This window comes from Lampetra planeri, chromosome 16 (genome assembly GCF_965212315.1).
Source record: "Lampetra planeri chromosome 16, kcLamPlan1.2.h2, whole genome shotgun sequence".
NCBI lineage: Eukaryota > Metazoa > Chordata > Hyperoartia > Petromyzontiformes > Petromyzontidae > Lampetra > Lampetra planeri.
In genome coordinates, this window is record NC_136122.1 from 8,691,653 (window position 1) to 8,717,524 (window position 25,872).

General features: G+C 46.9%; 1 protein-coding gene across 1 annotated transcript; it reads left to right on the top strand.

The window, feature by feature from the left end:
- The first annotated feature begins 620 nt into the window (after positions 1-620).
- SYT13 (synaptotagmin 13) lies at positions 621-24,506 on the top strand. The gene is made up of 6 exons (XM_078601490.1): positions 621-1,196; positions 8,117-8,420; positions 11,214-11,360; positions 12,069-12,379; positions 15,393-15,516; positions 21,405-24,506. Exons 1-6 carry the CDS (start codon positions 1,053-1,055, stop codon positions 21,704-21,706), a joined length of 1,332 nt encoding a protein of 443 aa, XP_078457616.1. The 5' UTR covers positions 621-1,052; the 3' UTR covers positions 21,707-24,506.
- Positions 24,507-25,872: the final 1,366 nt, after the last annotated feature.

Genomic DNA, 25,872 nt, shown 5'->3' on the forward strand with positions numbered 1-25,872 from the left:
TCCGCCGTGATTAGCGAGCATCCGGCACGGTGGGCGGTGGTGGAGTCTTATCTGGTGGAGAGGGGATGATGTGTGGAGAAGATTATAGTGGAGGTGGCGGCGGTGTGGATGGAGCGGTGGCGCAGCGGTTAGCGCACTGCGCGATTCCCGCTCGCGAACGATATCGATGACGGATATCTGAGCCGGTCGTGATGGCCTCCACTCGGTCGACTCAGCCTTAATTGAGTACCCGTGTGCGATGTTTAAACATCGGCACCGGGGAGACAAAGGCGGACGGGCGTGGTGCTAGCCAGCGCGCTGTGCAAGCACACAAGGCTGGCTGCTACTCGCAAACGGCACTTGCCCCACCAATCCGTTAAAGGCTACACGGAGGGGGGGTGGGAGGGCTGGTGGGGGATCTTTGGTGTGCAGGAGGGAATTCAGCATCTCGACTGCTTACTCCTTGTATGGGCTTGGAGCGTGGGCGGGTTGGTGGGGAGCCCGCGCCGTGACGCACATTCTCCCACCCCGCAGGACACGCGTGGGGGTGGTGGTGGTGGTGTTGAGGGCTTCTCGGCGTGCGTGCGTGCGTGTGTCTCTCTCGCTCTCTGTGTCAGTGTGCATGTGTGTCGGTACGTGCGTTGAGCTTTTTCTGAATGAGCCTGCGTCGATTGCACTCCACGAGCCAACCCTTTTGTTGGAGCTCCCCCACCCCTCCCCACCACCCCGAGCCGCATCGCGCAGCGCAACAGCTCCTCCGCCGAGCGGGACTCTATCGCATTACCGAAGTCATCCACTCAAAACGACACGTCCTCTACGCCTGTCTCAGTAGAGTTTCACCTTTAGCTATAGCACCGCTATATGGCTGCGCACGAACGCCTGGCGTGGCCCTGCCAATGTAAACAGTGAAGAGCAGATTTTGTTTTGCGAGCAGCTTTATTGGGGGGGTTTTGTTGTTGTTGTTGTGTTTGTTTGCTATTTCATTTTCTAGCCAAGGCAGTGGCTGCCAAGCGCACCAGGTTCACAGTTGGTTAGCGGCTGCCCAAAGCTTCCTTGAACAGTCTTGAGCCACCATGGTGCTGGCCGCTGTGCTGCTGGGGTCAGTGCTGGGGACCGGCGCTGGACTGGCGGTGATTCTGGCCCTGTGCAAGTGTCTGTCGAGACCCAAGGACAACGATGACGACCCGACGCAGATCACCGTGACCTCGATCCTACCCGTGAGTAATGATCTCTGTCATCGTCGTCCTCGGAATCATCAGTCATGCTCAATCCACTGCTGGGTGAAAAGTCTCCCCCCACCCACTCACCTACCCCCCAAGTCGTACCAATCTTTTTTTGATAGGTGTAACGTATTTATTTCTCCAGAATATTTTGAAAAAATCACGCTATTGATCAATTCCCATTCATAACGTGAATGATCGTAATCTCCATTGTCATAATCACGAGCCATCTAACCATCCTCTGTTGGATAACAGGGTGCCCGAGCATTTGCCATCTCTTGCGACCCAGCGATAATATCTAGAGTATACAATCTACCGAGCTCCCTGCATACAAAAGTCTGTTTTCATCGCTCCGTGGACTTTCGGTGGGCGTACTCCCAGACGCGTGCCATCCCCCCCCCCCTTGTCGGCACTTCGTCATTATTCTTGACCCAGCGGTCATCGACTCTTCTCGCAGCGTCTCCCGCCCGAGTCCACCCAAATTAGCAGTTTGAACGATGTCGTTCACCTGCGGAGTCATCTGCGATCCACGTGTTCCTCTTACTTATCTCTCAATGTAATTCCCAAGCATGCATCTCGCCGTGCGTCTTTGCAACACTTCTCAGTTTTTCGTTCCAATTTGATTGTGTTAATTACCGTGGGTTTTTTTTTGCTGATCAATATGCCACAGCGGGTTGTGTCCAATCTCAGAGACCTGCAAATAAAACTACAAAGATCCCCCTGTATAGCCTGAACAGACTGTTTGGGCAAGTGCTGTTAGCGAGCAGCACCTAGGAAGGCCGGCACGGAACACGCGGCGGTGGGTGTCCAACACCACGCCCAGCCGCCATTGTCTCCCTAGTGGCGATGTTTACACACCGTACCAGGTACTCGTTTGAGGTTGAGTCGACCTAGGGGAGGCCCAGGACCGGTTCAGATAATCGTCACCGGTGTTGGCTGTGAGCGGGTATCGAACTCGAGTCGCCGGGTTTGTACCCCAGCGCGCTAACCGCTACACCACCGCTCCCCACGGAAAACTGCAAACACAGAAACACACGCGGGGCACGCGCCAGTCAGCATCGATGCCACAGGGGAGACGACATTGACCCCGCAGTACAGTAAAAATTAATAGACCTACTGCAATATCGCAATTCAAAAGTTACTGTTGGTCACATTGGGGCAATAAAAAATAGGGTATTACATTACACGTTCAGCATATATAAGCGCACCCTTGCCCAATAACATCTGGTCAGCCCCGCCTCCTGGAAATCTGTGAATAAAGAACTTCATAGCTGATCGGATTCCTCCAGGATAAATTAACATTCTGATTCTGAAGAAAAAAGAATCTGATTCTGCCCTTGGTCTAGCAAGATTGACTCTGTGCCGATGATTCTCAGAAGGTTTGCGAAACCCCTCCAGAGTTTGCGTGTTGAAAACAAATGATGCCGGTTGGAAGGTCAGTTGGCCGACGGACCAAATAAGAGGTATTCTCTTTTGGTGCGGTGACGCCAACGGAGGGAGAATCCATTATTTAATTATCTGTTAAGTATGCGATGGACTCTGCATGTCACGCTGTAAGCGTGTCCAATGAATGCTTGAAAAGTGATTCATTATCTTGCAACCGCAATTAGAATGTTAATAACAAGATAAAGGTGCAGCAGTGCAGTTGCCTGTTCACGCCGCTGTTGGCGGATGGGCCTCCGCCAGAGGGCGCTTTATGGAGCCCTCCCCCCTCCACCCCCCTAAGGAGGTATTCGGCCTACTCTTCCACACTGGCCATACTTAGAGGAGTAGATGTGAGAACCCACATTTTATCCCACCACTCATGAGCTGCTGGTTGAATAATGGTGGAATACTCAAACGTACTGCTTGGTGATGGGGGCAAGGGGGGATTTGACACGTAAACGGGATCGACTATTACAACATTAGCCGCTACATATTGCAATAGTGAATGTTGCCGAATGACACAAGTCTGAGATGCATTCAATCTTGATTCGAAGCTTTCGTGACTGCAGGAATCCATACTCTTTGGTTCTTTCGGTGAAGTCACGTAGGTGAAGCTACCGATGTTTCGCCAGGTATTTACAGCTTGAAAACTAAGGGGGGTATTAACCGCGCATCGTCACGGATGAATTTCTCACTGAACATTTCCCGCATCGCTATCGTTTAACCGCGTAGGTGTCAAAGCGACAAATTGCCACACGATGTATACTGGACGTGGTGAGCCGGGAGCGGAAATATTTTTTTTCCGGACCCGGTCGAAATTAAGCCCTGCCGTACGAGAGTACTTTAGGTATAAAGGCGCACATTTTCTAGCCAAACACTGCAGGCAATTTGTCGGAGCTTGATGTACTGCTGCGCTTGCTGGTGTACCCGTCAACAAGACTTTACCGGAGGAGCGGCCAGGAACACGCCACCGAGCGTCACACAGCGTTGTACAGATTCATTCGCCTGTGCCTTACCCACAATTAAAATTGGACAAGTTGGTTGTACGTACGCACAGGTATGTTGAGCTTCTTTTGCACCGTACGTAGCCAACCCTGTTAATCGGTGGTTGGTAATGCTGCTGCTGCTGCTTCTTTGGCAGTAGTGCATGAGACATATGTAATGTGCAACGTTTCGGGAAATAGCCCTGTGCTATGATGAAGGGCCATTGCCGATGATATCATTGATATCGGCAGGCTCACCACTTGAAATGACAAGATGTGCGTTTTAATTTCCAGTTTATTCCAATTTAAGAGCAACTTGCTGACGTGGCTAATGCGCTGAATGACCAAGGCTGCTGTATCCGTGCGCATTGACTTTAATTATACACACGCCTTACAGGTAATTCAATAGAGAAGGGGAAATAGAAAAAGTATTGCAAGTTCTCATACGACAGGCAAGGCGCCACAATCTAGCATTACTAATCAAGGTGGCAGCCCTGCAATGTCTTTACGAGCAAGCCCCACAAACAGCTCCTTCCACAGGGTATTTTGACCAACGCAGTGTCCAGGCGTTGTGAAAGAACTACTATTGCACTACTATTTGGTTGTGCATATATTCACAATGCAATGCTGATCTCCGGCCACGGAGGCGAAGTTTTAAACGTACTTCTTATACAGTATTCACACAGGGCACGTAACACGACGTCTGTGCCACGGGTAATGATGACACGTACGACCGAACCAAGGTATATACCGCATTCTCTGGATTAAAGAGACCGCCGGGAAAGTAAGACGCGACTAAAAACGTGTGCCCGGTGTTCAACACAGGTGTACGAATCCGATCACAAATGTCAGGGGGAAAAAACGTGCGTCTTATAATCCAAATAATGTACAGTACAGTGTATGATACAGCTACATGATTTGATGGCTTGCGAGGCGCATTGGATATTCAGGGTTGTCCTTGCGTGGTGTGTCATCATTTCCTTAATGTGCTTTGTGCGATAATTGCTGTGTGCACAGACGTGTGCATTTTTCCTTTTACAAATGATCGCCGATGAGTAAGTCTACTCCGTATTACTACAAGTCCCGTTTACGGTACGTGCAATCAGGTTTACTGTTCACAACCAAATCCGGTAACCATGACCTGCAAGGTGAAATATGAGCTGCAAGTCCATCACACGCTGATCGCTCGTGTGTGAAGTGTGGTTTGGGCAACACTCGCACGCACGCTTTTCAGATGTGGACGCCTTTGTGTTAAATCGAGGGAATGGCTGGCTCGGAGTTTAGACAACAACAACAACAAAGGTGGCACATGGGGAAATTGACCTTCCATCGCAATTCCAGTGTCGCCTGTTCCTCGGTCACAAGAGACAGCTCATCTTGGAATTTGCGGGGTAGTTTTTGTTGTTCGCAGAATTTCACTACGCATGTATGCGTGATTAAAAACACGCTGTCACCGTGGGTGGAAAGTTATATCTCCACTGCTATGCGAAGTCACTCGTTTCGGGGAAATATCGATTGCATCTAAATTACGTTTGCACGACTCAATATTGCACGCATCTAAGATGAAATGCACATCAATCATTCTCGTTATTTATTTAACGTAAAACATTTGTGAAAAATCTGAAAAATAGTGCATGGCATACAACGGCCCTCGAGAGCCGTCTCGTAGAAAATTGAAATAATTTGATGGTAGTGAATATAATATATACATTATCCATGTGTGATTGATAGCTCCCATTCAAAAGAAATCGAAGATATGTAGTCAGGACTTCCCTCGGCTTAGTTGTGAGAACTTTTTGACCAAAGAAATATTCGGTTTATACAGGAAATGAGCTACCGACACCTCCTGCATTATTTGTTATTAAAAAAGGCAGATAACAAGCCCTGTGCGAAAATGAAGTAAATGTAATGAATAAGTAATCACTTTAAATAAAATACACTATAGTAGTAATATCTATTTTAACCAATAAACCTTCGAGGTAAAAATGATTCGTCTAACAAGTAGGCTTTCGTGACCAATATTATACATAGATGTTTTTCAGGTTAGATCGCGTAAATATAAATGTGCCGTTAAACCCGCCAACCACCCGACACAACCAATTAGTAAGGTTTGTCATGTACACAAAACATGCCAATCCGTTACTAATTCAGCACATCGGTGTGTTGGAGAGTAAACCCACAATTTCAACACACCGGTGTGCTGAACTCTATTATGGAAACATTTTTGTTTCTTTGCAAAAGGCGTTAAAACAGACACGGGTTGCGTTTGCATGCTTACCACGCAGGAGCGAGCCCACGCGATGCCTCGATATTGTCACCAGTGGTGAGTAGACGAACACTTGCAAAACAATTTTAAAAAATGGCCACAACGCACGTGCGAATTTAATTGATATGAATTGTATTTGTGCAGTATTTTAGATACTTGTTTGATGTGACGGAGTTGTTTTTTGCTCTGATTTCTGTTCGCTTCATTGCTCACATTTAAAAAAAAAATAGTTTTGCTTTTGCCATTTTGATGACTCCGTTTTACTATAGCATCTGTGACTAGCCTGGCCTCTGGAATTCTCACCTGGTGAAAGAAATTAAAACGTGAACCTTACATACATTTTTTCATCACTAAAATAGAAGTAATTAATCGATGAAGAATTGACAGTGTATATATAGTCTAACAAGACAAACGTGGTGATGGTATGCCTAGGCAGTGCGTTTTATGGGGTTCATTGACTGAAGCCAGTAGTGAACAAGACCCTGTGTGCGTGTGTGTGCGCGCGTGTGTATGTGTGTGTGTGCGCATGTGTGTATGTGTGTGTGTGTGCGTGTGTGTGCGCGTGTGTGTGCGCGCGTGTGTGTGCGCGCGTGTGTATGCGTGAGTGTGCGTGTGTGTGTGCGTGAGTGTGCGTGTGTGCGCGCGTGTGTGTACGTGTGTGCGTATGTGTGTGTGTGTGCGTGTGTGCGTGCGTGCGCGTGTGTGTGCGTGTGTGCGTGTGTGTGCGTGTGTGTGCTTGTGTGTGTGCTGTCCATTGCTGGTGGGGAGCAGTAGTGTAGCGGTTTGCGCGCTGCGCTGCGAACCCGACGACCCGAGTTCAGTTCCCGCTCACGGCCAACACCGGTGACGATGATCTGATACCGGTCCTGGGCCTCCCCTAGGTCGACTCGGCCTCAAATGAGTACCTGGTGCGATGTGTAAACATCGCCACGAGGGAGACAAAGGCGGCCGGGCGTGGTGTTGGCCACCCACCCCCTCGTGTACCGTGCCGGCCTTTATAGGTGCTCGCTAATAGCACTTGCCCCTACAGTCAGTTACAGGCTATACGGGGGACATTTGTCTTTTTTTGTCTCCATTGCTGGAGAGCTGTAATGTAGTGGTTAATGTGCTGCGCTACGAACCCGGCGACCCCAATTCGATTCCCGCTCACGGCCACCAACACCAGGGACGATTATCTGAACCGGTCATAGGCCTCCCCTAGGTCGACCCAGCCTCAAATGAGTACCTGGTATGATGTGCAAATATCACCACACACCCCCTCGTGTGCCGTGCCGGCTCACAGCACTTGCCCCAACAGTATGTTCAGGCTATACGGGTGATCTTTGTCTTTGCTCTCCATTGCTGTCACTCCGGGTACAGAATATGCTGGCACCAAGTCGGGCTAACAACCGATTGTTACGTGCATCATACCACTCTCAACAAGTCGCTCTTGTACAACGTTGCTCTTACCCCCGGCCTTCCTCCTCCTCCTCTCGTACTGGGCCAACGTGACACTCACATTGGGCTTGGCGACCTCTGGGGTACAAAATACCCAGACGTATATCATGGCAAGAAGAGTCACACAACGCCATGTAAACGCATTGTCCTCAGCGGCCCATTGTTGTGCAACTGGACAACCCCCCCCCCCATTCCCCCCTTGACTTGACTTTGAATGTACCGGGACAATTTACGCAATTCCCAGGACAGCTGGCTCAACAAGAGGACATACCTGGGGAAACCAGGACAGGTGGACACCCACCCGAGTTTCACTACCGTGCCGTACTTGCACGATCTCACTCTAATGAAATGTTTAAAATGACTAAATTAACCCACCCTCTGATCTTCGTGCCTGATAGGCTCACAGTGGTAATATCAGCAAGACCGAAACAGGAAGACTTTCTTCACAATTCTGGCAAATCGCCTGATGAAGCTGGTTGTGATCACCAGCGAAACGTCGTACTCAAACTGTACATGTTGTGGGTTTACACTCCAACACACCGGTGCTCTGAAGTAGTGACTAATTGGCACGTTTTGTTTATGTGACAAAACCTTAGTAATCGGCTGCGTCGGGTGGTGGCGGGTTGACGACACACTCAACAAACCCTCCCCCCCCCGTCTGTATTACGGAACTAACAATACGGCCTACAAGAGCGGGGCTCACGTGAAAGATTCATCCCGACCATATCACGACGTCGCAAGAGGTCCGGACACACACGATGCCCCTCTCACAGCAGGCCGCAACTCGCGCCATGTCGATCCCTCAGCAGGTCGTGTTGGACCAGAAGCCTCCCGAGACGGTGCAGCCCCCGTCCGTTCCCAGGGAGCCGCTGGTGTGCTCACCACGGGGGACGCTCACCGCGACCAAGCTGCTTACCCGGCACGAGTCGACCGCGGAGACCAACGCCGCCGCCGCGGGCCCCCGCTGGGGGCCTCCCGAGACCTCCGACTTCTGCGGCGAGGCGGGCCCCGGTGCGTGCGGTGGCCGGGAGTCGCCGGCCGGCTCGCGGCAACGCAGCGCGGAGCGCGGAGACAGGAGGGTGGATAGCGTCGCGGGGAAGCTGCGCCAGGGTTCGTTTCCCATTGCGTTCGGCACCTAGATTTGTTTTTTGTAAGAATTTCGCTTTGACATTTTCCCGTCATTTTGCTCCCCCATCGTGTTATCGCCATCGCCATTATTGCCATGAGATGACATGTTCGTTTGGAGCCCTCGCACAGCAGTACAACTACTCCTGTGCTTGGAGAATGGCCCACGGAAGCAGGCTTCATAGAGCTACCTCCGAGATTCCTTCAAGTGACCTCGGGCCCACACAGTAGGGGGCAGCACTTTCGCGCTGGCTCTGCACGAGAGTCATTTTTCGTGGTATTGCATCAAACTGATATTTTAATTATCCGAGCTGGAATTGAGTCAAAGTACAGAACCAAACATAATGTGACTTGTTAATTTAAAGTAAAATTGGTTTTCCTGCTCAAGCAATAATGGGGCAACACACATATCCAATTTATATATTTGAGCCAATGTTGGAAATTCAACATTCTGGCACAAATCTACCAGCAGATTATAATAATAATAATTTACAATATTTCTCCAAAACAGCAACAAAAATAAGAATATAATTTGAGAATAGCCTGCATCCGCATTACAAAAAACTCTAAAGAAAGATACATGTATATTTAGACTAAAATTGGTCTTCCACAAACGTCAAAGACTGGTGGTGTAATTAAACACGTAACGTTAGGTCATGAAGTCGTAATGGCCAATGCCACTTATTCCACAAACACCCAACAATCACTTCCTTCAATAACCGACATTCAACATCTGCTCTCACCACTGTCTGGCTTGCGGTCTCGCCTTTGGTCACTGACTGCTGAGTGCTACTCCAATTGATTGCCTGTAACCCGCGTTCCTCCATCCGACACATGTATACCGTCCACCTGAAAGCCTCTTCCTGCACAATATACCTACAGATCGTTCCTGTCATGCTCTAGGCTGAACTTCCAAGTTGCTTGCCCCATCACTCCCATGACATTTCTGGCATCCTCTGCATTCAGCCGTACTGAAAAGGCCAGGGGATTATTTTGTATTTATTTGCTTGTCGTTAAAAGTCCATCTCTCTGAGCCATGCAGCAATGCGGACACGGCTCCTACCTCTCAAGTCAACGTTCTCTGCTCTCCCAAATTGGTGACACGTATAACATTGCTGTAATAAATAAAGCACGAATAGCAACAAAAACAAGAACAACAACAAGAACAACAAGAACCTCTACACGCTCACAAATGTAAAGCGACGAGTCAGCTGAAATCCCATTCAATGGCCAAATGAATTAGTGCCCTGTAATAAACACAAATTATTAGAGCACGGCGGTTTTAAAAAAAATACAGGTCCCGCGTGCCGGCTAGCGAGAGGAGTAAACTCGCGTGCGAGCTACGTGAGTTACATAAGCACAGAGAAAGAGAGAGAGGTGGAGGAGAGGGGGGGGGAGACATTACTCACTGTGCACACGGTGGCCATCAAATATAGACAATTGCAATATATCGATCGTGAACTCCTTGCAGCGCTAACCCAGAACGGCGCATACCCTGAATGACAAACAGTATGTGTTGCACGTCAGTGATAGGTAAAGGTCAATGAAAAGAAAGCCTCCGCTAAACGGTGTGACGCACACGCCAACCGCTCCACAGTGAATAAAGGATGATGCCATGACTGGCAGTTGCTGTATATTTGTTAACCGTGGACCTGTTTTCCTTTCATAAGATGCATTATTTGTTTATATTTCCTGTTCTACCCAAGGAGGGAAGAGCTGAACGTGTATTGTACGAGCACTGCCGTGTGTGGTTTTTTTTTGCACTCTAATTCGATGTGCAGGGCAGGGAGTTGTGGCGCTGGGGTTTGCACGCACTGCACTGTGAACTTGGAGACCTGAGTTTGAGTTTCTCGTCATGGCCAACAGCAGTGGGTGGAGATCGATACCCAGCAAGGTGGAGTGTGGTCCAACAACCATCATGGAGGGGAGGCCATCATCCTGCAGTGGAATGGAAAGCGTCTGTAGAAACGTTGTTAATATTATTTTTACGAGATGATCATCACGATGATATTGTGACCAAATGAACACGTGCTATGCGATTGGGCGGCTCAGGAGTGAGAGTGCTGCTGGGACTGGGTTCCATGACAATGTCTCCGAGGGCTTTTATCTTACGCAGTTGTGCCAGTAGCACAACTGCAATACAACCGCGAAAGTAAAATATATTTTCAAGTAGGGCTTTTATGGTCAGCCTGTGCTGACATCTTGCCTACCACTCCGTAGGCTTTTGTAGTTGTGCTGTTCAGCTCTCTGATGCGTTTTCGGGTTGTACCTCGTCTTGTTTGGCATGGTGTTTGAAGCTTTCTTTCATGTGCTGGGGAACTTATTCGGGAACTGAAAGGTCGGACATCGTGCCGAACAATACGCAGTACAACCAGAAAGCACATCGCAGAGCTCATTTGGCTTTATGTTTAGAACTATGAAACAATTTTTTTTATCACCAGGTAAGGCCCACTGAGCTATATAGATCTTTTTCAGAAACGACCTGGCCACAAATGATAGCTCAACGAAGTGTTATATCACGTGGAAATGTATAGTAGCAGCCAAATACTCCAAACGTATTTTTCTAAATGTGGAGGGAAAAACCGGAGGACGCGGAGCAAAATCTATGCTGCCATGGGGAGAACATGCAAACTCCAAATATACAGCAGGCGACAGGGTCGGGATCGAACCCACGACCTCCTGTATACCTGGCGAGGGAGATAACATCTCCCCATCGTGACATAATACCGTAGCACCTGCTCAAGCGGTTGTTTATTCGCTTGCTTTGTGTTTTTTCAGGGTCTTGCGACACTTCTGCGAGCGTGGCAGAGCAGCAGCCGCCAGGTGACAGCGAAGAGACAGAAGTGTGGAGGTCAAAGGGGAAGCTCCACTTCTCGCTGAAGTACACCGAGCACACGTGCGAATTGCGCGTCGTCATTATCGAAGGTACGAGAACATTTTTGATCAACATCATCGTCATCACCATACTACTCATCATCATCATTATCCTCAGCCGCAGCTACAAACGCCACGAAGTACTACACGCCAGTATGGGAATTGAGACCCAAAATACGATTTGCACTGATGATGCTGATGTTGGTAATGATGATGCACAACGTTAACACCAAAACACAATGCCATCCACTTTGTGTTATAATTAGACGGTCACTGCATCGCGTGCTTTCAGATGCGCTTCTGCGGCCGTCTGTGACATTCTTCCGATATTCGGAGGCCACTGGAGCTTTGCACTTTTAAATCTAAATTGAAAACTAATTTCTTTAGAACTGTTTTGTGTGTTAAGTTTGTTGTTGTTGTCCTACCCTCGCACCTCTTATTAGCATGGTTGGTTATGTACGGTGCGTAAGAAGTTCAACATACATACACAGAATGATCCTTGACTATCAGCCGTCAACCCTCGCTAGAAGGGATGATGGCGTACGATGAAAAATAATGATGGCAAGAATAATGGCAGCCGAGGACTGGAATGTGCTCAGAGGACATCCACCATGGTATGAAATCAGCTCTTGTACACGTGTTAGGTGGATTGCCACATCGCAGGACCGTGCAAGATTGTGACAGATTGGTTCACCGTGTCTAGATATCAGTTAATAAATTATTCTACTTCATCTTTCTTTCTCTTTTTTAAATCCACAGCTTCGGGGATTCCAAAGACGGATAAGGCCGGCTTCTGCGACCCGTTCGTGGTCCTGAGCCTCTACACGAAGACCGTGTGCCAGAAGGGCGAGACGTCCGTCAAGCAGAAGACGGTGCACCCGGTGTGGAACGAGGCCTTCACCTTCAACCTCACCTGCGAGGAGCTGACCGACAGCACGCTCATCCTGTCCCTTTACGACTTCGACAAGTTCTCCCGCTGCAACTTCGTCGGCGACATCCGACTGAAGCTCGCGGACGTGGACGTCCACTCGGGGCGGAGCACCTCCGTGGACCTCAAGGCGTTAGAGCGAGTACGTCAGTGTGCGTGCGGTCGGTGGAGGGGGAGACGCCACGGTATTAACGCTTTCAAACTGAAGGTGTTCCGACCGAGGACGAGAATGCTCCGTGCATTAGCTCTGACCGTCCCGCACCTCCGATTTGGCGCGGTTGGCAACGTACGGCGCTAAAGAAGTTCAACATGCGTGCATGCGTACATCCATCCGTCCGCAATCGGGAGGGCGCTGCGATTGAACATGCATTGTAAAGTTGTTTTGTCATTCAAGTACTCGCCCTATAGACCAGGGGCCGGCAACCTGCAGCTCCGGGGCCGAATGCGGCTCTTTGAGGATCGTTTCGTGACCGTTATTTAACCAGGACCACCGTCGCATATTCACCACGTTGCATTGCGGATTTTGTAATATTGAGTTTCTTTTTTCTCCCGAATTCGAAAATTGCTTCTTCTCATTACTTTGCCTGCCCGCCCCCTTGCTATAGACAATCGACCGAATTGATCAAGCGAGGGTTTGGCAACAATGCGGAGATGCAAACCAGCGCCAAATAGACCCCCGCCTTGGCATCCCGGCTCGGCCAGCTGAGAGGCGCCCCCCCCTCCTCCCCCCCAGGCAGTGCCGCTTTCTGAGCCCCACGGCCTCATCGCGGCCCACGGATGTCCTGTTGCCTGCGCACCTGGCTACCGTTATAACCGCTGATTAAACAAATCCTGGGCAAGTGCATGTCAGAGAGCGATTGCAGTTATGCGTGCATAGGCATGATTTTTTTCTCGTTCCTTGTTACTTTTAGGAAATAGATCCTCGTGCGCGCGAAGTCCACTGCACATTCATCATTTGCGAGGCATATTGTGAGATGTAGCGTTCTAGCTTTGCCACAGGGGTGACACAAACTGTCCATCATCAGATTCATTGCACACGCGGCCTGAAACAACCTGCACGCTGACAGAGCTGACAAATGTTACCCCATTTAAGATCGACGCAAGCTCTGCGTGTACGCAGAAAGTAGAGCGTGTTGTATTGTTCATTCGGCTCGAGCGTCGCCAATTTGGTTTGCTCAGACGACGCGATTTGGTTTAACCCGTCTTGAAACCATTCCCCGCGCCCCCTCTCCTCACTCTTGCCTATTTCATCCGCCTTTAAAAAAGACAAGCGACGAACTGCGGCCGATCCACAGGCTAGTCCAGATGTCTTGCGGCCCCCAATTAATTGATCCCTGACATTTTTAGTTCCTTTGCATATTCATATCTGTTTGAAATAAACCTTACTTAACAAAAAAAACATTACGTTTTTGAGAATTAATTTGGGGCCACAAGCACCCTCTACATTGCTCGTGCATTGGTGACGGTTGATTGGTAGCTTCGTAAAGCGCAAGTGACAGAGTTATGGAGGGAATGATGGCAAATTTACTGGACATTTTGCTCTAGGCAGGGCCGTCCAGAGTGGTGGGGTCAAGGGGGCAACATTCCGTGGGCCTCACACAGAATAGAGCCCCAAAGTGGGCCTGGGCCTGATGCAGCAATCTATGCCGGGCCTCCAGCCCCTGGCCACCAAGTAACCTTGGGGCGGCCCTGTTTTCAGGACATTTTTTTTTAAACGGCAGGAGCATTGTATGTACGTATGTTGAACTTTTTTCGCACCGTACGTAGCCAACCATGCTAATTGGAGATGCGGGGGAAGGACGACAAACTAAAAGCAACAAGCTGCTCTAAAGAAATTAGTTATTTCAATCTAGATTTAAAAGTGCATAGCTCCAGTGGCTTCCTAATTTCGGGAGGAAGAACGTTCCAGACGGCACCCAAAGTGCAGCTGAAAGCACGTGATGCCGTGACCGTCTTCGTTCGATGGTTAGCCAAAATCCGCTGCTGTGAGGATGTCCGGAGTTTGCATGATGGTTTATGCTCCTTGACGAGGACTCTATACGATGTCACTCGGCTACTTAATAAAGCCGCTTGGACGGGAGACATCAGACGTAGTTGTCACAACTGTGACTGAAAAGCTGTCTCTGAACTTTTAAGGTACAGCAGTTCATCCTCTCTCTACAAGGTGGTTCTAGAAAATGTGAAAGTAAAGTGAATTTAATGAAGATGTCCCTATTTTTTAAAAATATATTCCTGTTACACAAACGTATTGTCCCATTGCTGCTGTAAATGCCCAAATTCCAGCAGTATAGAATTGATTTAGGATATCTGCTTTCACATCATTACCTTTCTATCAAATTCACATTACTTGTTAAAACTTCCACCAATGAGACACCCTTCTGCTAAAGAGCCACATTATACCAAACTGTATATAAAACCTCCTGAAAATGTCCACTTGCTTAACACCGCCCCTCAACTTTGTTTGACATTTTCCTTTGATAGAAACTTCATCTGACAAAGCTAGCACACTGCGCATTGTTCTCTGTCATCTTGGAAATACCCAGACTGCTTTTTTACGTATGAATGTTGAACTATTGCACCGTACATAGCCAACGTGCTGATCGTAGCCAACTTTGCACAGTTGTGACATCACATTCACACAGAAGTTACCAGATGTTACCAGTTACACTTCACAATCTCTCAGTGAATTGTCATTCTGTTATGATAATCTATAACAAAAGTGGAGATTCAACTTGAACGATCCTTGTATTTCTTATTTCAATTATTTAATAATAATACTTCATTTTATATAGCGTTGTTCATGCTAATTGCGTCCCATAACGCTGTACATTAATGATATGCAAGAACCAAATCCTATATACAGCTACTTCCAAGCAAACGAAAATACTACTACCAAGCTAAATTTAAAATTAATTAAAAAAAAATAAAGAAATGCCACCAAAGCAAAAGGCACAAACAACGAAAAAGTCATCACAATAGAGAAATGAGTCCAGTAGGTCTACACACCCCAGACCACAATCCCAACTTCTCAACCAAGCCAGGAAACCTTAAACAGGAGCGGCGGTTGAGTACCAACACGATTTTTTTTTTAATCAACAATTTATATTATTCGCTGTTGTATATGCGTGCATCTCTCCGTGTCTCTCAAAAACCAGGACGGGGACATCAATGTGGGAGAGCTGCTGTTTGCGATCGGGTATCTGCCCACTGCCAACCGCTTGGTGGTGGTGCTGATGAAAGCGAGGAGCCTCAACTCTGGGAACATGAAAGACTGCGCTGGTGGGCAGCACGCCTCACTTGGCCACCCGCACCACGGCGCACGTGCCACGGTTAAGCGAATGCGCGAGGTGCCGGAGATTTACAAGGGCTCCAGGTCAGCCCGGCCAGTCAGATCCACTTCAGGTTTCCTTTGCCAAATAAATTCGCGCATCCTCCAGGGAGGACAGATTCTCGGCCGGCTGCCCAGCAGTCGCCGGAACGTTCGCCGTTTCCTCTGCCTTCCTATTGAAACTCGAATTAATTAAATTTCGATTGAAAGCTTTCGTGACTGCAGGAATTGATTTTCTTGTTTTTTTCGGTAAAGTCACGTAGAAGGGAAATAATATAATAATGATAAAATAATAAAAATAAAACATAATAAAATAATTCTCACGACGTTTCGGCCACAACGCAAGCAGCCGTCCTCAGGTGAAGACCAGGTGAAGACCAGGTCTGTCGGGGAGACAGCGTCAGACGCTGTCTCCCCGACAGCCCTGGTCTTCGCCTGTGGCCGAAACGTCGTAAGAATTATTTTATTATGTTTTATTTTTATTATTTTCCTTCTACGTGACTTTACCGAAAGAACCAAGAAGTCGAATTAATTAATCAACCTGCTCATGTCACCCGTAAGCACAAACCCCGAGTCGAAAATGCACTGCCTGTCTGAACTAGAGCCACCGCGCATCCCCAGTGAGGGAATCTCACCACGATCATCATTGACACTGCCATGTACCAGGAAAGTACATAACGGGCTAACGTTTTGACATTGCGATTTCCATGGTGGGGGGAGGGGGGGAACAAAAACAAAATTGCACGAAGTCTTGCGATGCCGTTGCATGTAGAGTTGTAGACGCTCTGTAAATCCACATTGTATTGTTCGTATGTACACGTACAGACCTCCTTTTGTCAATTCCCTTCTGGATGAGGGTCTCCCCCCTCCCCTGATCCCACACCATTCGGGTAATGGGGATTATTTTACCATACTTCACCACGCTGGTCTATACGGGTTTATGAAGGTGGGGACTATTAGACATCGGATTATACCAAAGTAGAAAAAAATTAAATTTTCCGGACTGCTCTCTTGACAATGTAGCTACTACAGAAGCCCACACCATGAGTTTTATGCATGTCGGTCACTGATCCAATCACTATCCAGGCTTAAACATGCTTAGCTTGTGAAATCTTGATTATAGGCATTGTTTATATATCTATTCAAAATTATAAACTGGTGGGCTTGGCTACTGATGACAGCTGTGGCCAGGAATCGAGCCCAGGTCACCGGGTTTATGGTGCTAACCACTGTGTCATCACTCCTCCTTAAATTACATTGTAAAAACAAAATCAAGGTCATCGCTGCCTGGGCCAGATCCATTGCCTCAAATTTGTGGAATACATTCCACTTACGATGGACATGCTGTGTTCTCATCTTAAGTTTTTGCAAATTGTGCCACATCTGCTTCGGAACGCGCTCGCCCCTGGACTATAATAACACAGTGATCACAATATTGTACATAGTCTCCATGCATAGCCTTTAATCATCTTCAAAGATAAAGATACATCTCAATCATAACGTTTTACAACCTGCGCTGAAGCAGTGGTCACTGTTCATTTTTCCGCGCTGAAGAATTTTATTGCTGACATTGTACCTACCACATACGTACCTCATTGGTATGCATTACATCTTAGCCTCTCTAATGACAGCACTTTCCAAAGTGAAATCGCGTGTGCCTTCGCAAAAGCAGCGCCCTCTGAGCATTTTATTTTCGGCAGCGGGTTCAGGCATTGAGATTAATGCTACCTCAATTATCCAAATGAGTCACCCAGATTTTCGCAGAGCGGCACATTTGTAAGGTCATATAATGAATTACGGTTTTTCCTAGAAAAGTGCATTAGAGCTCTTCTCCGGCGATTGAAACGGAGCCAGCGTGCCGACGACAAATCCCCCCCTTGGCTCGCTCTCTCAATTTGGCATAACTAAAGTGCTGTCTGCAGTGCGAGAAGCCGGCGCCTCAAGAGCACCGACTCGAGTGTGTTCCGCTGGCCTTGGCGTGCTGGCTAGTGGATGTCAAGCTCGCACTGAGGTTTATTTTGGTGAAAGATGTTACGAGTAGAGCAGGGCTCTCTCTCCGATTATTAAAGTAATCGATTACTCTACTGATCACCCGCTCGGTTGCGTGACTGATCGAATAACGCGAAAATCGTTGGGGGGGGGAAAAAAATAAAATTTCACCTCTGTTCTTAGATTTGCCGCTGGTTGGAGAGGTCATTGACAGGATCTGCTGAAGACAATGGCATCATCGGCTGCTGTGTCACGCTGGGCGTGGCTTATAGGGGTTTCCTGCCTTCAGGAGCCAAGATGTTGGGGTGGCAGCCATTTTTAATGTTTTTTGTTTAGTCAATCGATTTTAATGACTAATTGTCCCAGCTCTAGTTGGAGCATAGCCATTATCGGTGGATCGATTCATTGATGTATCAATACCAATGATTAAGCTCAGGACACGTGATTTGAATCACGTGTGAAATACTACTTTTTCGATTTTTATATGTTGTATGTAATGGACTCACATCACCCCTGAAACCATCGAGAGGAACTACCGTTCACCACAATGTCGAAGCAAATGATCAGTTCTTGAATTATGTTTCCCTATTCGACCGTGACAATTCAAGGAATTGCCGGAGGGTTCCGTCCCTCGTTTACATTTAAAATAGAAAGAAAAAAAATCGCCACCATCTACAGCTGGCTGAGATTTCAGCCAGTGGTTCTTTGCCAACAACCTACATGTACACATTTGTGTTTACCAAAGGACGTTTTAACCATTGATTTTTGCATATATTTGTCGGCAGTGTTTATCACCGTTTCGCACAAAATCCTCCACTTGCTCTAAGGGCTTCTTGGCACGGTACGCTAGCCAAGGCTTATCATTCACCAGGCGCTCGTACTGAATCATGAGGACATTTCCAACGTATGACAGCAAAACATGTGTACATATGTTGAACTTCTTTTGCACCGTACGTAGCTAACCGTGCTAATCTGAGGTGTACAGTGCACTGTTGGGAATAAAGGTTTACCTACCATGGCCATTAGAAAGACATACAAGGATTGACTGCGGACTTCTGGCCAAGAGTTGACTCCTGATGTTATAAACCCTTCGCTTGTAACTTTACTATAAATCTTGGTCCATCACGAGTGTCTAATTGGATGGCGTTGCGCGAATGCCTGCGCACATGCACAGAGAGCAATGACAGACTCTGATATCAATCATCGCTGTGCAATGGGTGGCACGTCCACCACAGCAGTCAATCAATAGTATAAAGATGATACTTTGATTTTTTTTATAAAAGGAGCTTATACGACTGTGGCCAAGAGAGGATATGCGCAGTGCTCGTTTGTCATCTAGTAGTTCTTTAAAAATAAAATTCCATTTCTGTTGTCTGTACGTAATTTGTATATACCTCACAGCACACTGGCTGGGCAATCACACAAATTGAGCAACCTCACTTTCAAAGTGAAACAAATCTGACCAAGAATATGTGTCGTATGCAATCATCATTTCCGATTAGTACGGTTGGCTCCGTAAGAAGTTCAACATTCATACATCAAGAGGGCTTGAAAAACAAAGAGTTATTCATGCAAATCAGCCAGTGGTTTTACTTGTACACACACGTGAACGCATCTTCATGATCCAAGGTTGGATGAAAAAAAGTAACTTCGTTTAACGATGTCCAACACCCTGGTGTTATTTTCACAATAATTTCTCTCTGATCAAGAAAGTTGATATTTTTTAAAACATTTATTTCAGAATTACATTCCTAATTGGTTGACACACTCTGCCTCAGTAAGAAGAGCACTGGCTGATTAATTATCTGACAATGGCCCACGTCTTTTTACGGGGTCTAAAGTGTCATTACCGTGTCAACCCATACGGCTTACCCCGTATTCTTGTACAGCAAAATTGAGTTTTCAGGTCCATACGGCGTACAGTCGTTTCAATACGGGCAATAACATTTTTTTTGTCTATTTGTTTGCGTTTCTTCCTTGTGATGGGACTTTGTAGGATGGACGTTGGGATTATAAGGGCACGGGGTGACCAATAAGGTCTGAGTTGGTCTGTAATAATGTTGCACACTCGAAATGAAGGATGTGGGTAGGTGCTCCAAATCGAGGGCAAACACATTTATTGTGGCTAATCTGTAAAATGCAACAGCACGTGTGTCACACACAGCAATTCGTGAACCGAGTCGCCATTAACCACGTGACTGGTGTTCAAGTGCGGTTATTCAATAACCCTGCCAGCCACCTACAGGCCCAACGCAGTCATCACATGCTGCTGTACACACATGCATTGATGCACTGCACAGCACATCAGGACTTTCACAGAACCACCCTTTACTCCCTTTCTGCACAAGGTCCATTCCTAATGTACCACAATAAGGTAGACACTGATAAGGGGTTGACAGGTATGAGTGTACGTCTAAGGTCGTGAAATTGGTCCGGCTGAAAAAGCCAGTGGCTTTAGTTCTATGGCTGTGATAGACAAAGCGGCCAGTCTGTATGCGCTCTCCTCTTTACATTGAAAATTTCGCATGCTCGTTGATTTTGAGAGCAAAACAGGGCCAAGTGGATGGTAATGTAAACCAGACATCTTGGGATTTATGTGTAATTATCCTGCCACTTTTTTGAGAGAGCCACATTGCAGCATGGAAGGCAAAGTTATTCATAACATCCATCCCATAAATGTAGATGTATGAGTAATCGCACTCTTCCGCGTTATAATTTAACACCGAAACATATACTTCCATGCAATTTGAATTATATCCGTGGCAATAAATCTACGTGTATATGTTATGATATGGACATTTTTGGTTGAAGTATTTATTTTCAGAAATGCCCAAAACTTTTTGCATTACAAAGTTTTTGGAAAAAGTAGCCTTTTTTATTATAATTAGAAATACCCAGTTTAACTTTAAAATGTATATTCCATTGCTTATATTCCATAGGATATCCCATTGCTTATAATATGCAGAGTTTAGAATAATTAACAAGAATATTAAATAAGGTCTTATGGCCTTCTGATTTATCGACTGAGAGTGTAAAATTATTACACATCTGACGCCTTTCCAGAATATATATTCAGCAAAACCTCTTTAACATACAGTCCATTGCAATTAACTAGTTTTACTTCCACACACGTGACTGGCATACGATTAAGCAGCACAAGGTGCGTGACATGAACTGTTGGTCCCAGCCTTGTTTTAAACTTGCAATGTGTACATGAGAGGGGCAATAGTGGAGTGTGTATTAGTACACTGTGCTACGAACCTGCGAGTCTGAGACTGATCATCAACCAAGACTAACATCAGTGGCGTGTGATATGTGAACCAGTCCTTGGCCCCTCCTGTCACCAACCTGTACTGACTAGCACTCCCGTGACCGCCGTGGTGTGCGAAGGCCTTCATCCAGCAGTGGCTTGATGGAGGGCTATACATATTCATGTTTTAATGTATACATATAAACAACCGTGGTTTTAACAAAAGTAAACCGATGATGAACCTTGATAATCTTTCACCCATCTAAATATTGTATACCAAAAAAGCTGAATTGACTCATAGCCCAATTGAAGAAGTGCACCCGTTATTTTCCAGTAACAATATGGTTACGCCCCCCACCCACCCCTCCCTTGAAGGTCACGCTACAGGGCCAGTCTACAGAGCCGCTGGTCTAATACAGTGAATGCGAAATATCCTTCACCGGCTTAGGGCTGCCAATGGAGATGAATGCCGCCTTAATTGTCTCTTTTGACTTCATGCCACTCGTGTAACTCACATGCCTTTGACGGCACGGCGAAAACTTTGAACCTAATGTTCCTTTCTTATCAATCTCCCCCATGCTCATCCCCGTCTCCCGACAGACCTGTCGGTGAAGATGAGCCTCTGGCACCAGGGCACGCGCATGAAGAAGAAGCAGACCAAGCGAGTCAAGTACAAGCTGAACCCGGTGTGGAACGAGGTGGTGATGTTCGAGGTGCCCTTCGAGCAGCTGCAGAACGTCTCCCTGGAGCTGGCGCTCGTCAACTACGACCGCAGCGGGCGCGCCGCCGCGCTGGGCCGCTGCGTGGTGGGCGCACGCGCCGGCGGGCTCGAGGGCAAGCACTGGGAGGAGATGGTGAACAACCCGCGCAAGCAGATCGCCATGTGGCACCTCGTCAACTGAGATTCGCGCGGCGAGGGGCGGCGAGGGCGGCTGATAACTGGTTCTATCCCTTTTCAACTGGCACATCCATGCCAAGCAAGCACGGGCTTCTCATGGTTACGGATGGTATTCCATTTGATATTCGCTGTGCCGTGCCGAGCCAGAACTAGACCGTGACGTAGCGGCTCCACAGCGCATCTAAATCTAGCTCGTGGCCAAGCAGGGCCAGGTGCGGGGCTAATTACGCATCCTTTGCGTGCGTGTGTGTATGTCCGTCGGTACACGGTGTGAGGACACGGGAGTCACCCACGCGCGTCATTGTACGTGACGTCAGTCCGCATACCGTGTGAGGAGACAACGTCACGGCGTCACCGATATGCTTGTGGGACTTGTTCATTGCGTGTAACGTCGGCGGCACGGCTTGGCTTCCCGCGGTGGAAAAGCAAACCGTGTGCGCCAACTGAGCGACGCCGTCCTGGCCCGGTTGTACAATGGATAAAAATAATTTAATCGGTATTAGTGAGCGAATTAGGATGAAGGCGTAACTAGGGCGGATGGTTAACTTGTGGAGGCTGTGGGTAAACGTGACCCCCTCCCGCCGCCCCCCCCCCCCTCTAGATTTTCTTCCAGCAGGCCTCTCCTGCGCAAGAGCCGATGGGATGGACAGGGTGGTGAGCGTTGATTAATGTCTTTGCTCCTGCATCCCCGCGGATACTTCACCGTGTTTATCGTACATGGTTCATCCGCCTTTGAAAAAAATCAACAACGGTGTCGTTAGAGTACCATCATTGAGACCATTTGTAAATATACGGCTGATCTTTATTAAATATTGGGCGTTTTTGCATGTGCTGTAAGAATTAACCTGTATTAAATGCAGCTATGTTGTAGCTGAATGTTTGTTTTTCGAGCAAAATTGGTTGCATTTCAATGCGTCGTGCTTTACTTTACAAAGTGTTTTGCTCCGTGCAGGTTTGCACGATATCCACACACGCACTTAACGCTCATCGTCTTTTTTTCAAGCTCCGTCCCAATCATATTCCCGGAGGGAAAAAACTTTGGAAATTATCTTAATTTTCTATAAAAAAATTTTTACCACAATATTACGTTTATATATATATCTTTCTTTATCAGCGATTCATTACTCAACCACGCCGTTTATATTTACAATGTACAAGCAGGTTTAATTGCTCTAATATAACATTTCCCACCGGCAAACAGATTACTGTCTATATAATTTTTTTAATAGTTTTAAATAAAATTGCGTTACTCTTAATTCGGGAAGTACATATTTAACTTCACATTTCCCCCAGTGGGTTTAGTATAATGATATTTGATCGAAATTGTACATTCTAGATTTGAAGCTTTCGTGACTGCAAGGATTCATATTCTTAGGTTTTTTCGGTAAAGTCACGTAGGTAAAACATCAAAATTAATAAAAATCAAATAAAATAAAAATCACGACGTTTCGGAGGCAACACAAGTCTCCGTCATCAGGTGGGACCGTCACAGCCAGATTAGCTGTGATTTTTATGTTATTTGATTTTTATTAATTTTGATGTTTTACCTACGTGACTTTACCGAAAAAACCTAAGAATACGAAATTGTACAGTTGACTTTATGTTCAAATGTCAAATTTCGAATTTTTTTTGGTCACTCGGATATATCACTATGTTTATTCTATTTGTCAAAGTAAACATCGTGTCTCACTATTTTTGACAAACCCTTGCCTACATTGCCTCTCTGGGATAAGTGAAATCATGTTAAACCTTACATAAAAACAACTACTGCATATTCACGGTGTTACTTATAAATATGCAAACATGTGCCAAAAAAAATGTCACATCTAATTGAATGTACGTGCAATGTTTACTTATTTAGTTCGACTTCAAAAGCCTTGGTTATGTAAATATGTGGAAATGAGTCGTTTATGCAACGTTGGTCACTCTTTGCTGACCGTCAAATTTTGTCCCGCACTTTCAAGCGAAGGACAGAAACCTTCTCTTGCAATGTTCACCTTCCCCCTCGCGTTGCCGAATGATGTCGTCTGAAGCAAAGTAAATACCAATCATCGCAGCACTTTCTCCATAGCTCAGCCTAACAGCCCCCACTCTACAGAGTTGCCGTCACCACTGCACGACGAACAAAAACACACACACACAAGCACAGGATCACGTGTTTACGGTATTCACGAGGTATCAGACGAGAAAGCCGCATAGCACCCTGTCCCTTGGTTAACGTCGCCTTGTTGACCGCACGGATACAAGAGATGACCTTCATTAGAATGAGTCAATCACGTACATCGGGACTTGCAGAAATAACGCGTCGCTATCGTAAGATGTACATCACGTTTCCGTCCATTTGTTCCTGGCCATTTTCAACTGCGGTATATAAAATGCAATCCCAGTCCTGTGCAAGCTTAGTGTGGGATGGACATAAAAATTACTTGACCTTCTCTCCTGCATACATCTGAGTGGTAATCTCAGGTCCACCAGTGTTACGTGATAGTTGATACGGTATTTGGTAACCTGACGCTGTGTTGCATGTGCAATATGTAAAGCTCGATATGAAGACTCCCAACATGCTTTTTGCTAATTATGCATGGCTGGTTAGGATATATAATTTGTAAATACTGTACCGTCGACATGTTAGAGAAAATAAAATCGAATAATATGATTAAGGCAGGATTATATATACATTGTGTAGATATCAATGGAATGCTTTTGTGTGAGTGTGTGAGTTTATGTGCTTGCAATTGAACGCAACGAAAAATGCCGTTGATTGCAGATTGTACGTATTTTCATTGTATTAAATAAATGTGTTTTTTTTAAAATCTGGATCGTCTGCTTCAAAATGGTATTCAGTTTAACACTTGAAATAACTTCCAATACAAGCAAATCAACACATTTGTAATTTTAAGATGACGTAGGATTAAACAAAAATCACAGTTTTTCTTTGTGTTAGTCTTTACTTGTGTTTATGATATTATTGCTAAAGCAGCCTTTTGTATACAAGGTAAAGGTGCGGCCCTGCAACTGCTTGCTCACGCCACTGCTGGCAGAAGTGCCTCCACGAGAGAGCGCTCTTGAGTGCCCCGCTCGAGGGTATTTGCCTCTCTTGTCCACACTGGGCCGGACGTCTCGTAGGAGGGCCCACACTTTACCCCATCGCCCACCACAACCTGCTCATCGAATGTGGGGGAGTGCCCATTTATACACCTGGGTGGACAGAGGTGAGATGATTTAAGAAACCGACACTTTCTTCAATTTCCTTGGCGGGAAATAAAACCCGGTGACCTCTAGATTACAAATTGTGTGTGATAACCATACAAACATTTACGTGTGTATTATGATGAGACATTAAAGCATTGCAATGAAAACAATGTAGGTCGATGCTTCACCCTTGATTGGAATAATGATAAGTCTCCATCAAGGTCTTAGCTTGATATTATTGGCAACGTTTGTACAGTTCAGCTTGTTAAGCAAGAGAGTCTCGTTTTAAGCGCCTCTGCCATTCAACCGAAACTATGTTTTTTTTTTACATGTGTAATGCGGGCGTAAGCGACCTTCCGGATGTGACGTCACGGGGGGTGGAGTCATGTGACGTGGGTGGAAGGTTCGGGTCCTTAAGCGGGTAAACCGGAAGGGGAAGTCAGTCGGGGTGTGAGCGGAAAAGAGTGAGGCCACGCGGGCGAGTGAGAAGAGGGGGGGCACCGACGGCTATCGGGAGCCAACCCCGAAGACAAGAGGAAGCTGCGGAGTGGTGTGCAGCTGCAGAGGAGTCAGCCAGAAGGGCTGCGTGTTAGAGGCAGCGGTGTGGCTGCCAGGAGGAGCTGCGGAGAGAGAGAGAGACAGCACGAGGCTGCCAGGAGGTGGAGAGAGAGGAGTTGCAGCGAGTACAGCCAAGGGGGGCTGTGTGAGAGAAACAGCAGCGGGGCTGCTGTTGTGGATCGGGCCGACATTGGAGTCAGCACCGTGGAGAAGCTACAGAGTAAAGACAGCCGTGTGGGTGTACAGCACGAACCGAATAAAGGACACTGAGCCAGACATCGTGGTCCAGTCGTTTATTACACTGGTGTCGGAAGTGCAACGGCATGTCGAAACAAGTGAGGAAGAAAGTTAATCCGGCGCCTGCATCGGCTTCTTCGTCCGACGACGACGAACTCCCTCCAACCACGGATCCTGTTGGGG